Source organism: Neovison vison, chromosome 6, assembly GCF_020171115.1.
Source record: "Neovison vison isolate M4711 chromosome 6, ASM_NN_V1, whole genome shotgun sequence".
Lineage (NCBI taxonomy): Eukaryota > Metazoa > Chordata > Mammalia > Carnivora > Mustelidae > Neogale > Neogale vison.
Window position 1 is genome coordinate 164,699,448 of NC_058096.1, and position 14,053 is coordinate 164,713,500.

At 40.5% G+C, this 14,053-nt stretch overlaps 1 protein-coding gene across 2 annotated transcripts in view; it reads right to left on the reverse strand.

The window, feature by feature from the left end:
- Window positions 1-14,053, reverse strand: part of TXNRD3 (thioredoxin reductase 3) — a 90,434-nt gene that overhangs the window by 25,656 nt on the left and 50,725 nt on the right. For both annotated transcript variants that reach the window (XR_006385088.1, XM_044252866.1), the window contains exon 13: window positions 11,978-12,085. Coding sequence is in view for 1 of the 2 variants with exons in the window: in XM_044252866.1 (XP_044108801.1) it covers window positions 11,978-12,085 (108 nt within the window). In the remaining variant the exon portion in view is untranslated. The remainder of the gene's footprint in view (window positions 1-11,977; window positions 12,086-14,053) is intronic.

Sequence of the window (14,053 nt, forward strand, 5' to 3'; positions counted from 1 at the left end):
GAAAATTACCTTCCAGATATCTGCCAGTGTGTGGAAAGTGCTCTGTAGTGTGTCCGGAGGTGACAGTCTCACTGTTTCTTAAATGGGTTTTTGGTTTGCTTCATGTCAGTGGACCCCTACATTCCTACCAGACATACATGGTGTCACTTCTGTACCACTTCTGTACCACTTCGATTTTCAACAACAGGGTATGAATTATTTTTATGTTGGATCATCCTTGTCTACCCATGTCTATCACCTTTTCTTTTCTTTTCTTTTTTTTTTTTTTTTTTTTGAGAAAGAGAGAGAGAAGGGGTGGGGCAGAGGGACAGAAAGAGAGAGAATCTTAGGCAGGCTCCAAACTGGGCCTGGATCAATGAGCTAAGCCTGAACTCATGACCTGAGCCAAAATCAAGAGTTGAATGCTTAGCTGACAGGGCTACTCAGGCACCCATATCATCTTTAACTCAACCTTTCCTGTATCATTAACTTTATTCTCAGTCATCTGTTTCTTTCGATTCCAATGCATTTGGTAGTTCAGTGACAGAGTGCTTTTGATTCTAAAATGTGACCTTGTGCTCGCTTCGGCAGCACATATACTAAAATGTGACCTTAACAAGCAATGCAGGCATTACTCCCCTGCTTCCTCCTTCCATGTAACAGGTATTCACTAGGAAGAGAGGCTGGGATTTTTTGCCCAGCCTCTCTTTCTTTCTCATCTGTCTCTTCTCCTAAGGGCAGTAGCAGGTATGTAATCATGGCACTTGGGGAAGAATGCATGGTTTCTTTTTATTGGTCTCTTTTGGGTAACATTTCTCCTAGTGTTGGCAGTCGTGTTTACCCTGGACTTTTTCTTTTCTTTTTTTTTTTTTAAGATTTTATTTTATTTATTTGAGAGAGACAGACAGTGAGAGAGAGCATGAGCGAGGAGAAGGTCAGAGGGAGAAGCAGACTCCCCATGGAGCTGGGAGCCCGATGTGGGACTCGATCCCGGGACTCCAGGATCACGCCCTGAGCCGGAGGCAGTCGTTTAACCAACTGCGCCACCCAGGCGTCCCTACCCTGGACTTTTTCGTATCATAGTAATAAACAAAAGAAACTAGAAGCCCACAGATTGTGCATAGGAAGGAACATGGTGGGTCTCTAAAACAAAAGGTAGACCAGTGTAACTGGGCAGCCTGAATGGCTTGTTTACACAATACCTCTTCTCACAAACAGTGAGGAGTTCAGATTGTATTCTTTGAGCACTGGGAAATCATTAAAAAGCTTTATCCTGGGAAATGGCATAAACTGATTTGTATTTTTAAAAGCTCCTCTGGCAGGGGCACCTGGATGGCTCAGTGGGTTAAAGCCTCTGCCTTCAGCTCAGGTTGTGATCTCAGGGTCCTGGGATCGAGCCCTGCATCAGACTCTCTGCTCAGTGGGGAACCTGCTTCCCTCTCTCTCTGCCTGCCTCTCTGCCTACTTGTGATCTCTCTCTCTCTGTCAAAGAAATAAAATTTTATTAAAAAAAAAAAAAAAAGCTCCTCTGGCAGAGGAGAGGCAAGATGGCAGAGGAGTAGCAGACTGAAATGACATCAGGTTGCAGGAGTTCAGCTAAATAGTTTGATATCAAGCCATTCAGAACATCTACAAACTCAACAGGAGATTGAAGAGAAGAAGAGCAGCAATTCTAGGAACAGAAAATCGACCACTTTCTGAAAGGTAGAGTTACGGAGCAGTGAACCCAAAGTGGGGTGGAGCCCTCACAGGGACAGTGTGGTCTCAGGATCTGCGGAGTCACTGAAAGATTGGAGGCATCTGAGTGTGGTAGAGCTCCCAGATATCGGAACGGGGAAGCCGATTACGGAGATGGAGCCGAGGAGTGAGCGCTCAGCTCAGGGTTACCTTAAAATGATCCACAACACTGTCGTGCCACTGCTCTTTGAGCTGGGGTACCACAAGTGGCAGATCCAGGAGACCCACCTTCCTCCTCTGGAGGCAGGAATCTGCTGGGTTTGGAAACTCCAAATGGGGCTGTGTTCCAGAGACAGAAATGCTCAGTCCCAGGCCAGGTGAGCCCAGAGCGGGGCCAGAGACCAGGGAGACGGGAGTGATTGATCCCTTTTCTCTGAAGGTGCACTGAGGAGTGGGACCCCGAAATCTCAGTTCCTCCAGCCTGGAGACTGGGAGACCACTGTTATCATTCCTGTCCTCCGGAGCTCTATGGAAAGCGTTCAGGGAGCAAAAGCTTCCAAGCACAAACTCCAGATTTCTTACCCTGACTCCTGGCAAGGGTGGTGCTATTCCGCCTCAGGCAAAGACATTTGAGAATCACTATAACAGGCCCATCCCCAAGAAGATCAGCAAGAACATCCAGCCAAGACCAAACTCACCAACCAAGGAGAACAGCAAAACTCCAGAGCTAGGGGAAAGCAATGCATGGAATTCCTGGCTTTCTCCCCATGATCCTTTAGTCTTACAAAGTTAAATTTTTTTAATTTAATTTTTCTCTTTTTTCTAATTTTTTAAACTTTTCCTCTTTCCACTTCTAATGTTTTCTAACTAGTTTATCTTAACAATACCTTTCTAAAAAAGAAAATATTTTTAAACCTTCATTATTATAGTCATATTTTATCCTCCATTGTATTTAACCTTACTTTTGATACACATATATGTTTTTTTCCCTAAAAAATTTAGGATACAATTTATTCTAACAAATCAAAATATACACTAAATCTAGCACAGGCCTTTGGTCTAGTCTTTAGCCTGAGCACATTCTCTCCCCCACCACGTTTTTTTCCTTCTTTCTTTCTCTGACCAACTTACATTATCAATTCCTTTTTTAGAATTGTTTTTAAATTTTCATCTTTACAGTCATATTCCATCCCTTCATTGTATCTACCCTTATTTTTGTATTTATATACATTTTTCATTCTTTAAAATTTGGGGAGGTAGTTTCTTCTAAGAGACCAAAATACACCCAAAATCAAGTGGGTGGTTCTCTTCTATGCACCAGTCTATTATATTATATATATATATTATACAATATAATTATGTAGTTATATTTTATATATATATATATATATATATATATATATAAAACTTTTTAATTTCTTTGTACCCCTTTTTTTCTCCCCCCGGTTTGGGGTCTCTTCTGATTTGGTTAGCGTACATTTTTCTGGGTACATTACATCTTTGCCACCCTTTTAGTATTTTATTCTCTCATTCACATATTCTTACCTGGATAAAATGACAAGGCAGAAAAACCCAGCACAAAAAAAATAACAAGAAGCAGTACCAATGGCTAGGGACCTAATCAATCAGACATTGGTAATATGTCAGATCTAGAGTTCAGAATGACGATTCTCAAGGTGCTAGCTGGGTTTGAAAAAGGTATGGAGGATATTAGAGAAACTCTGTCTGGAGAAATAAAATCCCTTTTTGTGAACCATGAGAGACTTTGGACTCTGAAAAACAATCTGAGGGTTTTGAAGGGGCAGGGGGGTGGGAGGTTGGGGGAACCAGGTGGTGGGTATTAGAGACGGCATGGATTGCATGGAGCACTGGGTGTGGAGCAAAAACAATGAATACTGTTACACTGAAAATAAAAATAAATAAATAAAATAAAATCCCTTTTTGGAGAAATAAAAAAATAAAAATCTAATAAAGCTGAAATCAAAAAAGGCATTAATGAGGTGCAATCAAGAATAGAGGTTCTTACTGCTAGGATAATGAGGCAGAAGAGAGAATTAGTGATATAGAAAACCAAATGATGGATAATAAAGAAGCTGAACAAAAGAGAGACAAACAACTACTGGACCATGAAGGGAGAATTAGAGAGATAAGTGATACCATAAGACAAAACAATATTATAATAATTGGGATCCCAGAAGAAGAAGAAAGAGAGAGAGGGGCAGAAGACATATTGGAGCATTATTATAGTATAGAGTTTCCATAATATGGCAAAGGGAACAAGCATCAAAATCAAGGAGGCACAGAGGATACCCCTCAAAAACAATAAAAATATGTCCACACCCCGTCATCTAATACTAAAACTTACTAGTCTTAGTGACACAGAGAAAATCCTGAAAGTAGCTCGGGATAAGAAGTCTGAAATATACAATAATAGAAATATTGGATTGGCAGCAGACTTATCCACAGAGACCTGGCAGGCCAGAAAGAACTGGCATGATATATTCAGAGCACTAAATGAGAAAAATATGCAGCCCAGAATACTATATCCAGCTAGGCTATCATTGAAAATAGAAGGAGAGATAAAAAGCTTCCAGGACAAACAAAAATTTAAAAAATTTGCAAACACCAAAACAGTCCTACAGGAAATATTGAAAGGGGTCCTCTAAACAAAGAGAGAGCCTAAAAGTAGTAGACCAGAAAGGAACAGACACAATATACAGTAACAGTCACCTGACAGGCAATACAATGGCACTAAATTCATATCTTTCAATAGTTATCCTGAATGTAAATGGGTTAAATGCCCCAATCAAAAGACCCAGGGTGGGAGGTTGGGGTACCAGGTGGTGGGTATTATAGAGGGCACGGCTTGCATGGAGCACTGGGTGTGGTGAAAAAATAATGAATAATGTTTTTCTGAAAATAAATAAATTGGAAAAAAAAAGAACAAAAGTAAAAAAAAAAAAAAAGACCCAGGGTATCATAATGGATAAAAAAAACAAGACCCATCAATATGCTGTCTACAAGAAACTCATTTTAGACCCAAAGACATCCCCAGATTTAAAGTGAGAGGGTAGAAAACAATTTTCCTTGCTAATGGACATCAAAAGAAAGCTGAGGTGGCAATCCTTATATCAGATAAATTAGATTTTAAGCCAAAGACTATAATAAAAGGTGAGGAAGGACACAATATCATACTCAAAGGGTCTGTCCAACAAGAAGACCTAACAATTTTAAATATCTACGCCCCTAAGATGGGAGCAGCCAACTAAATAAACCAATTAATAACAAAATCAAAGAAACACATTGACAATAATACAATAATAGTAGGGAACTTTAACACCCCCTCACTGAAATGGACAGATCATCCAAGGAAAAGATCAACAAGGAAATAAAGGCCTTAAATGACACACTGGATGAGATGGACATCACAGATATATTCAGAATATTCCAACCTAAAGCAACAGAATATACATTCTTCTCTAGTGCACATGGAACACTCTCCAGAATAGATCACATCCTGGATCACAAATCAGGTCTCAACTGGTACCAAAAGGTTGGGACCATTCCCTGCATATTTTCAGACCACAATGCTCTAATGCTAGAACTCAGTCATAAGACGAAAGTTGGAAAGAACTCAAATACATGGAGGCTAAAGAGCATCCTACTAAAAAATGAATGGGTCAACCAGGAAATTAAAGAAGAATCGAAAAAAATCATGGAAACAAAAGATAATGAAAACACAACTGTTCAAAATCTGTGGGACACAGCAAAGGCAGTCCTGAGAGGAAAATATATAGCCATACAAGACTTTCTCAAGAAACAAGAAAGGTCTCAAGTACACAACCTAACCCTACACCTAAAGGAGCTGGAGAAGGAATAGCAAAGAAAGTCCAAGCCCAGCAGGAGAAGAGAAATCATAAAGATCAGAGCAGAAATCAATGAAATAGAAACCAAAAGAATAGTGGAACAAATCAACGAAACTAGGAACTGGTTCTTTGAAAGAATGAATAAGATTGATAAACCCCTGGCCAGACTTATCAAAAAGAAAAGAGAAAGGACCCAAATAAATAAAATCATGAAGGAAAGAGGAGACATCACAACCAACACCAAAGAAATACAAATAATTATAAGAACATATTATGAGCAACTATACCCCAGCAAATCTGACAATCTGGAAGAAATGGATGCATTCCTTGAGATATATAAACTACCAAAACTGAACCAGGAAGAAATAGAAAACCTGAACAGACCCGTAACCAGTAAGGAGATTGAAGCAGTCATCATATATCTCCCAACAAACAAGAGCCCAGGACCAGACAGCTTCCCAACAGAATTCTACCAAACATTTAAAGAATTAATACCTATTCTCCTGAAACTGTTCAAGAAAGTAGAAATGGAAGAAAAATGCCAAACTCATTTTATAAGGCCAGCATTACCTTGATCCAAAACCAGAGAAAGACCCCATCAAAAGAGAATTACAGACCAATATCCTTGATGAGCACAGATGCAAAAATTCTCGTCAAAATACTAGCCAATAATATCCAACAGTACATTAAAAGGATTATTCACCATGACCAAGTGGGATTACACCAAGTGCAACTGGGCTGCAAGGTTGGTTTAACATCCTAAAATAAACCAATGTGATACAATATATTAATAAAAGAAATGACAAGAATCTTATGATACTCTCAATAGATGCTGAAAAATCATTTGACAAAGTACAGCATCCTTTCTTGATCAAAACTCTTCAAAGTGTAGGGATAGAGGGTACATTCCTCAATATCATCAAAGCCAGCTATGAAAAACCCACAGCGAATATCATTCTCAACAGGTAAAAACTGAGAGCTTTTCTGCTAACATCAGGAACACAGCAGGGATGTCCACCATCACCACTGCTATTCAACATAGTACTAGAAGTCCTAGCCTCAGCAATAAGACAACAAAAAGAAATAAAAGGCATCTGAATTGGCAAAGAAGTCAAGCTCTCACTCTTTGCAGGTGATATGATACTTTACATGGAAAACCCAAAAGACTCCACTCCAAAACTGCTAGAACTCATACAGGAATTCAGTGAAGTGTCAGGATATAAAATCATTGCACAGAAATCAGTTGCATTTCTATACAACAACAAGACAGAAGAAAGAGAAATTAGGGAGTCAATCCCATTTACAATTGCACTCAAAACCATAAGATACCTAGGAATAAGCCTAAACAAAGAGGCAAAGAATCTATACTCAGAAAACTATAAAGTAATCTTGAAAGAAATTGAGGAAGACACAAAGAAATGGAAAAACATTCCCTGCTCCTGGATTGGAAAAACAAATATTGTAAAAATGTCTATGCTAATGTCCACAATAGCCAAACTATGGAAAGAACCTAGATGTCCATCAACAGATGAATGGATCAAGAAGATGTGGTATATATACACAATGGAATACTATGCAGCCATCAAAAGAAACGAAATCTTGCCATTTGCGACAACATGGATGGAACTAGAGCATATCATGCTTAGCGAAATAAGTCAAGCGGAGAAAGACAACTATCATATGCTCTCCCTGATATGAGGGAGTGGCGATGCAACATGGGGGCTTAAGTGGGTAGGAGAAGAATCCATGAAACAAGATGGGATAGGGAGGGAGAGAAACCATAAGTGACTCTTAATCTCCCGAAACAAACTGTGGGTTGCTGGGGGGAGGGGGGTTGGGAGAAGGGGGGTAGGGTTATGGACATTGGGGAGGGTATGTGCTTTTGGGTAAATTGGAAGGGGAGATGAACCATGAGAGACTATGGACTCTGAAAAACAATCTGAGGGGTTTGAAGTGGCGGGGGTGTGGGAGGTTGGGGTACCAGGTGGTGGGTATTATAGAGGGCACAGCTTGCATGGAGCACTGGGTGTGGTGAAAAAATAATGAATACTGTTTTTCTGAAAATAAATAAATTGGAAAAAAAAAAAAAAAAAAAATGTCTATGCTACCTAAGGCCATCTACACTTTTAATGCAATCCCTATCAAAATACCATCCTTTTTTTTTTTCAAAGAAATGGAACAAATAATCCTGAAATTTATATGGAACCAGAAAAGACCAGAACAGCCAGAGGAATGTTGAAAAAGAAAGCCAAAGTTGGTGGCATCACAATCCCAGACTTCAAGCTCTATTACAAAGCTGTCATCATCAAGACAGTATGGAACTGGCACAAACACATATATCAATAGGACAGAATGGAGAGCACAGTCATGGACCCTCAAATCTATGGTCAACTAATCTTCGACGAAGCAGGAAAGAATGTCCAATGGAAAAAAGACAGTCTCTTCAACAAATGGTGTTGGCAAAATTCAGCCACGTGCAGAAAAATAACCACACACAAAAAATAGACTCAAAACGGATGAAAGACCTCAATGTGAGACAGGAATCCATCAAAATCCTTGAGGAGAACACAGGCAGCAACCTCTTCGACCTCAGCTGCAGCAACTTCTTCCTAGAAACATCGGCTGGCAAGGGAAGCAAGGGCAAAAATGAACTATGGGGACTTCATCAAAATCAAAAGCTTTTGCACAGCAAAGGAAGCAGTCAACAAAACCAAAAGACAACTGACAGAATGGGAGAAGATATTCACAAATGACATATCAGATAAAGGGCTAGTATCTAAAATCTATAAAGAACTTACAAAACTCAACACCCAAAGAGCAAATAATCCAATCAAGAAATGGGCAGAAGACATAAACAGACATTTCTGCAAAGAAGACACATGAAAAAATGCTCAGTATCACTTGGCATCAAGGAAATACAAATCAAAACCACAGTGAGATACCACCTCACATCAGTCAGAACAGTTAAAATTAACAAATCAGGAAACAACAGATGTTGGAGAGGATGCGGAGAAAGGGGAACCCTCCAACACTGTTGGTGGGAATGCAGGCTGGTGCAGCCACTCTGGAAAACAGCATGGATGTTCCTCAAAAAGTTGAAAATAGAGTTACCCTACAACACAGCAACTGCGCTACTGGGCATTTACCCTAAAGATACAAATGCAGTGATCCGAAGGGGCATGTGCGCCCGAATGTTTACAGCAGCAATGTCCACAATAGCCAAACTATGGAAAGAACCTAGATGTCCATCAACAGATAAATAGATAAAGAAGGTGTGGTGTGTGTGTGTGTGTGTGTGTATATATACACACACATATATATGTGTGTGTGTATATATACACACACACACATACATACAATGGAATACTATGCAGCCATCAAAAGAAATGAAATCTTGCCATTTGCAACAACATGGATGGAACTAGAGGGTATTATGTTGAGCAAAATAAGTCAATCAGAGAAAGACAATTATCATATGATCTCCCTGATATGAGGAATTTGAGAGGCAGAGTGGGGTGTTTGGGGAGTAGGAATGGAAAAAATGAAACAAGATAGGATTGGGAGGTAGACAATCCATTAGAGACTCTTAATCTCACAAAACAAACTGAGGGTTGCTTGGGGGAGGGGGTTATGGTTGGGTTATAGCTGGGGGGTGGTTGGGTTATGGATATTGGAGAGGGTATGTGATATGGTGAAGCATGTAAGCCTGACGATTCACAGACCTGTACCCCCGGGGCAAATAATACGTTATATGTTAATAAAAATAATTAATATTAAAAAATAATTAACAATTATTTTTTTTATAAAAAACTCCTCTAGCTGATGTGTGGTGACCAGTATGGAATGGGCTGAGTGAATGCAGGGAGACCAGGAGGAATGCTACAGGCAAGAGAGGATGGCGGGCTGAAATGGGACAGGGAGGGCAGGGATGGAAATAGGTCCACATGAGACATACTCGGGGGGTCAAACTGGTAGCACTTCCTGGTGAACTGACTATTGATGGCGACCAACAAGGAGAAATTAAGGATGACTCTCAGGCACATCAGCATGTAGAGGGGGTCTTCCCTGGAAGCCAAAAATTTCATTAGATTCTTAAAGCACAGTTAAAAACCATGGTTCTAGATGCTCAACAATTTTGTATTAAGTCAAGTCGCCAGAGAGCAGCACAACAGTACAGCCCTACTTTGGCCCCTTCAGGAGCTACTTTTTTATTACACTGCACTATGGCATCATGCCACAGGACTGCATTTCAGGATCTAGTAAGAAACAGTGTACAGAGCACCTGGGTGGCTCAGATGGTTAAGCATCTGCCTTTGGCTCAGGGCATGATCCCAGGCTCCTGAGATCGAGTCCCACATTGGGCTCCCTGCTTGGTGGGGAGCCTGCTTCTTCCTCTCCTGCTGCTCTCCCTGAAAAGATAGATAGATGATAGATAGATGATAGATAGATAGATAGATAGATAGATAAAGAAAGAAAGAAGAGTTCTATAAAACCCACTACTATATTTACTAAGGGGATATTTTAAGGCCATTATTCATCATACCTTCAATGCCACTTCTGTAAAAATGAAAAATCTCTGTCAATTCTTCCTCTTTTAGCCAGGTAGTAAATTTTTAGGTTAATTGTAAAGAAAATCCACTTAACTTTAGGGCATGAATTCTGTAAACCAACAAATTTGCCTTTCTTCTAACACCATCTTAAGTTTTCCTACCCTCATTTTCTTCCCACCTTGATTTTCTCACTTTGAAAAAAATATTTTATATGTATTGTTGAGAAGTTTTTCTCAAATATCTTCATAATAGTAATTTTTAAAAATAATTAATAAATCCAATCTCTGGTCCTGTCAAACACAACAAATATATTGCTACATAAATATATAGGAAAAGGTTAGTTGGTCTGCAGTGAAGCTTAGGAAAAAGACCTAAAGTAATCCCACAAATCTAGGGAGCTTTTTCCCTATAAAGATAGTCCCATGTCTGGGGTACAGCCTTCTACATGCTTCCCCTCATGTACCTGCCTTTCTATCTTAATTTCTCATTAATTTCAAAAGTTTTAGAACTAAGTGTTAAATCCATAGTTGTTACCATCAATTTTCCAAGACTCAAGTAAAGCTCATCACTGCAGAAAAAAAAAGTGGCTCATTATTACAAAGGATTAATTATAAATGCTGATCAAGTAATGTCCTGTAAAACACATATTTCTTATCTAAAACAACATTATAAAGTTTTAAATGCTCATTTTCCCAATACAAGAGATGTAAACAAGAGCTTCAGTTAGTCATCAGGCTATTTAACTAGTGTTATGATTTCAAGGAATTGCCAGTAATTGACGTGACTTCAAGGGAGAGGAGTGAGATTTCAAATCTCTTTTGCTGAAAACATCAAGTACTAGCTCTTTTTATTTCTCCCTATCCCTCCTATGTTGGAAGGGTGTACAGAAAAAATCCACTCAAACTACCCATAAAACTGCAATGTAAGAAAATATTTATAAGCTTGTTATGATTGCATGGGGCGGGTATTAAGGGCAGGTGGAAATAAACATGTGCTGGTGACATTTTTTTTTATTTATTTTCAGTGTAACAGTATTCATTGTTTTTGTACCACACCCAGTGCTCCATGCAATCTGTGCCCTCTCTAACACCCACCACCTGGTTCCCCCAACCTCCCACCCCCCCACCACTTAAAACCCCTCAGATTGTTTTCCAGAGTCCATAATCTCTCATGGTTCACCTCCACTTCATCTTTTTGAGACTCTGACAGCTCACAGCCCACAACCAGGTTTACAACCCCAGGAACTGCCCACTCTCCCCACCACTAAGCCCATCCACAATGCAGATGTCCCCTGTTGATGGGACAGGAGCCTGACTCTGGCCATGCTGAATGGAAGCAGGTGGATAACTGATCCAACTTGGACCAATCAGATGTCCTCTTCCATAACTCAGAATTAAGACTGAGAAACAGGGAGTCCATCGGTTCCTCCTAAGACCAAAACTATAGAAAAAACTTGTTTGTGGAAGAAAGGGCATATTTTGGTTGCTATGTACATTCCAGAAGCAAATAAAGTCTGCATGCCAAAAGAAGAATGAGTTGCAAGCATATATGAGTTGAGACGGTCTTGCAGTGCCTAGTTGCCATCCCTTCCTAAGGCCTTGATATACTCCTGCATTCCAAAAATTCTTATAATAACTTGTGCTTTCTTGTATAAGCTACTCAAATAGACGTTTGTCACTTACAACGTTTGTCACTAGAACATCTTTTATCCCCTCCCCCCAACTGTATGATTATTATTGGCTAGAGAAATAGGGTTTAAATTACTTAATTTCTTGTTTTCCCAAAATAGGAATATGATTTCCTACACTCTAACCATTATGGTAACTTGCAAAACAAAAAGTGACTGCAAAGTCAGCTGATTCAAAGACAAATTCTGAAAAAGTAAGCCGTAAAGCACAATCTTACCTCGAGATTCTCTTTTCTATGCACTTCAATAGCTTTCTCCTCAGATAATCCACAGCAGCCATATTCCAAAGGAGTAAACACTGTAGTTGGGACATTAACATAATCACACTGAAAAATAAACAAATCACATCTTCTTATTTTGTGACACTTTTCACAGCAAAAATCTACATTACATACATTTCTAAGAGTAAAATAAATAAGCCTGGTCCAATGTGACTGATTCTTCCATTTCACCATCTCAGGGAATTTATAGTTACACTCAGAGTAGGGGGTGAGCCCAACTCCAGAGCAGAGATCACAACCTGGCCAGGGGCCCAAGGATGGGACCGGCCACCATTGGCCATGCACCTAACTGCCACAGAGATGAGCAAAGAAGCAGTTGAACAGCCTGAGACTGGGTGACTGCCCTGAACCATCAAGGGGAGATGGCATAGTGTAAAGGGGTGGCTAACACGGGTTCTTAGAGATCCTGTGGTTTTGAGAGAACCCCAAAGACCCCTTATTAGACGAGGCAGAGCATGGGTGGACATCACGGGAAGACTGCAGACTCTGAGCTCTACATGCCTCTTCCAGCAGCTCCAGGCACCTACCTGCGGGAAAGTGAGTGTGAGTGCTGGTCACAACCCTGCCTGGAAGAGACTGTGACAGCATGGAGAACCAGAGCACACTGGTGCAAGCACATTAGGACTGTGTGTGGAGAGAGCAGTGTGCAGGAGCAGAGAAAGGGCAGAGGGTACAACCAGAGATGAAGGTCACTAGGCCTGCCCATCAACAGCCCCTAAAGGGGCGACACTGTCCTTTGCACTACATGTCCCCCCAGCCCTGCCAACAGGTTGTAGGTGATTAGGTAAAGGGTGACCTCTAACCCAAAGAAAGGTAATGAGAAAGTTAGCCAGAATCTATGTAGAAAAAGGTGAGTTACATCAATCAAATTCTTTCTTTTGCAAGAAGATGAGTTAGAAGCAAAGGAAGAATCCTCTGGTGGTAGTGGGATAGGAAGAAATGCACCAGTGGAGCTAGGGCCAAGTAAGGCTACCAGTAGAGCACCCTGTGAAACCTCCACCTGTGTGCCAGGGCCCCAGAACAGTCCTGACCCCAGCCCAGTTCCAGCTCCAAAGGCGGTGTGGCCCAGCCTTAACATGGCGCTTGTTCTAAGGCAGTGTTTCAACTTACCAATCCATAGGATCCTCATAGGAAACCCCCTCAGTCTGCCTAATGTTTCTACTTTTTGTTACCCCAAACAAAAACAAATCAAATCCACGAGGTATCCCCACATCAATGAGGTGGATTATGTATAACATAATCAGCCTAGAATCTTGAACTTAGATGCTCTAACACACCTCACATTTGCTAACCTGCAAATTGTGGGTAAGCCAAGCGTTTTTTCCTTTTTCTAACATGGCTAGGAAAAAACCACATAACCATAGGGATAATCTTGGTATTTTCTGACTTCTATTAGGCCTGCAAAAACTCATTATCCCATTTACAGTTGGCCCTTGTAGGGGTTGGGGTGCTGACCCCCTTGCAGTCAAAAATCCCCATATAACTCCTGACCCCCCCCACCAACTAATAGCCTACCTATGACTGGAAGCCTTACCAATAATGTAAATTAGTCGATTAATGCATATTTTTATATTATATGTATTATATATTATATTCTCACAATAAGTAAGCTAGAGAAAGGAAAACATTACTAAGAAAATCACAAGGAAGAGAATACATTTTCAGCACAGTGTTGTGTTTATTGACAAGAATCCACACTTAAGTGGACCCACACTTAAGGGTCAGCTACATATTTTTTAAAAGATTTTATTTATTTATTTGACAGCAAGAGAGGGAACACAAGCAGGGGAAGTGGAAGAGGGAGAAGCAGGCTCCCCACTGAGCATGGAGCCCCATGTGGGGCTTGATCCTAGGACCATGGGATCATGACCTGAGCCAAAGGCAGATGCTGAATGACTGAGCCACCCAGCTGCCCCAAGGATCAGCTATATCAACCAGCAGCTGACCCTATGTCCCATGGCTTACAGGGGAAGCCTCATTTTCAACAGATCCCTCTGTCTCCTGTTTCCAATC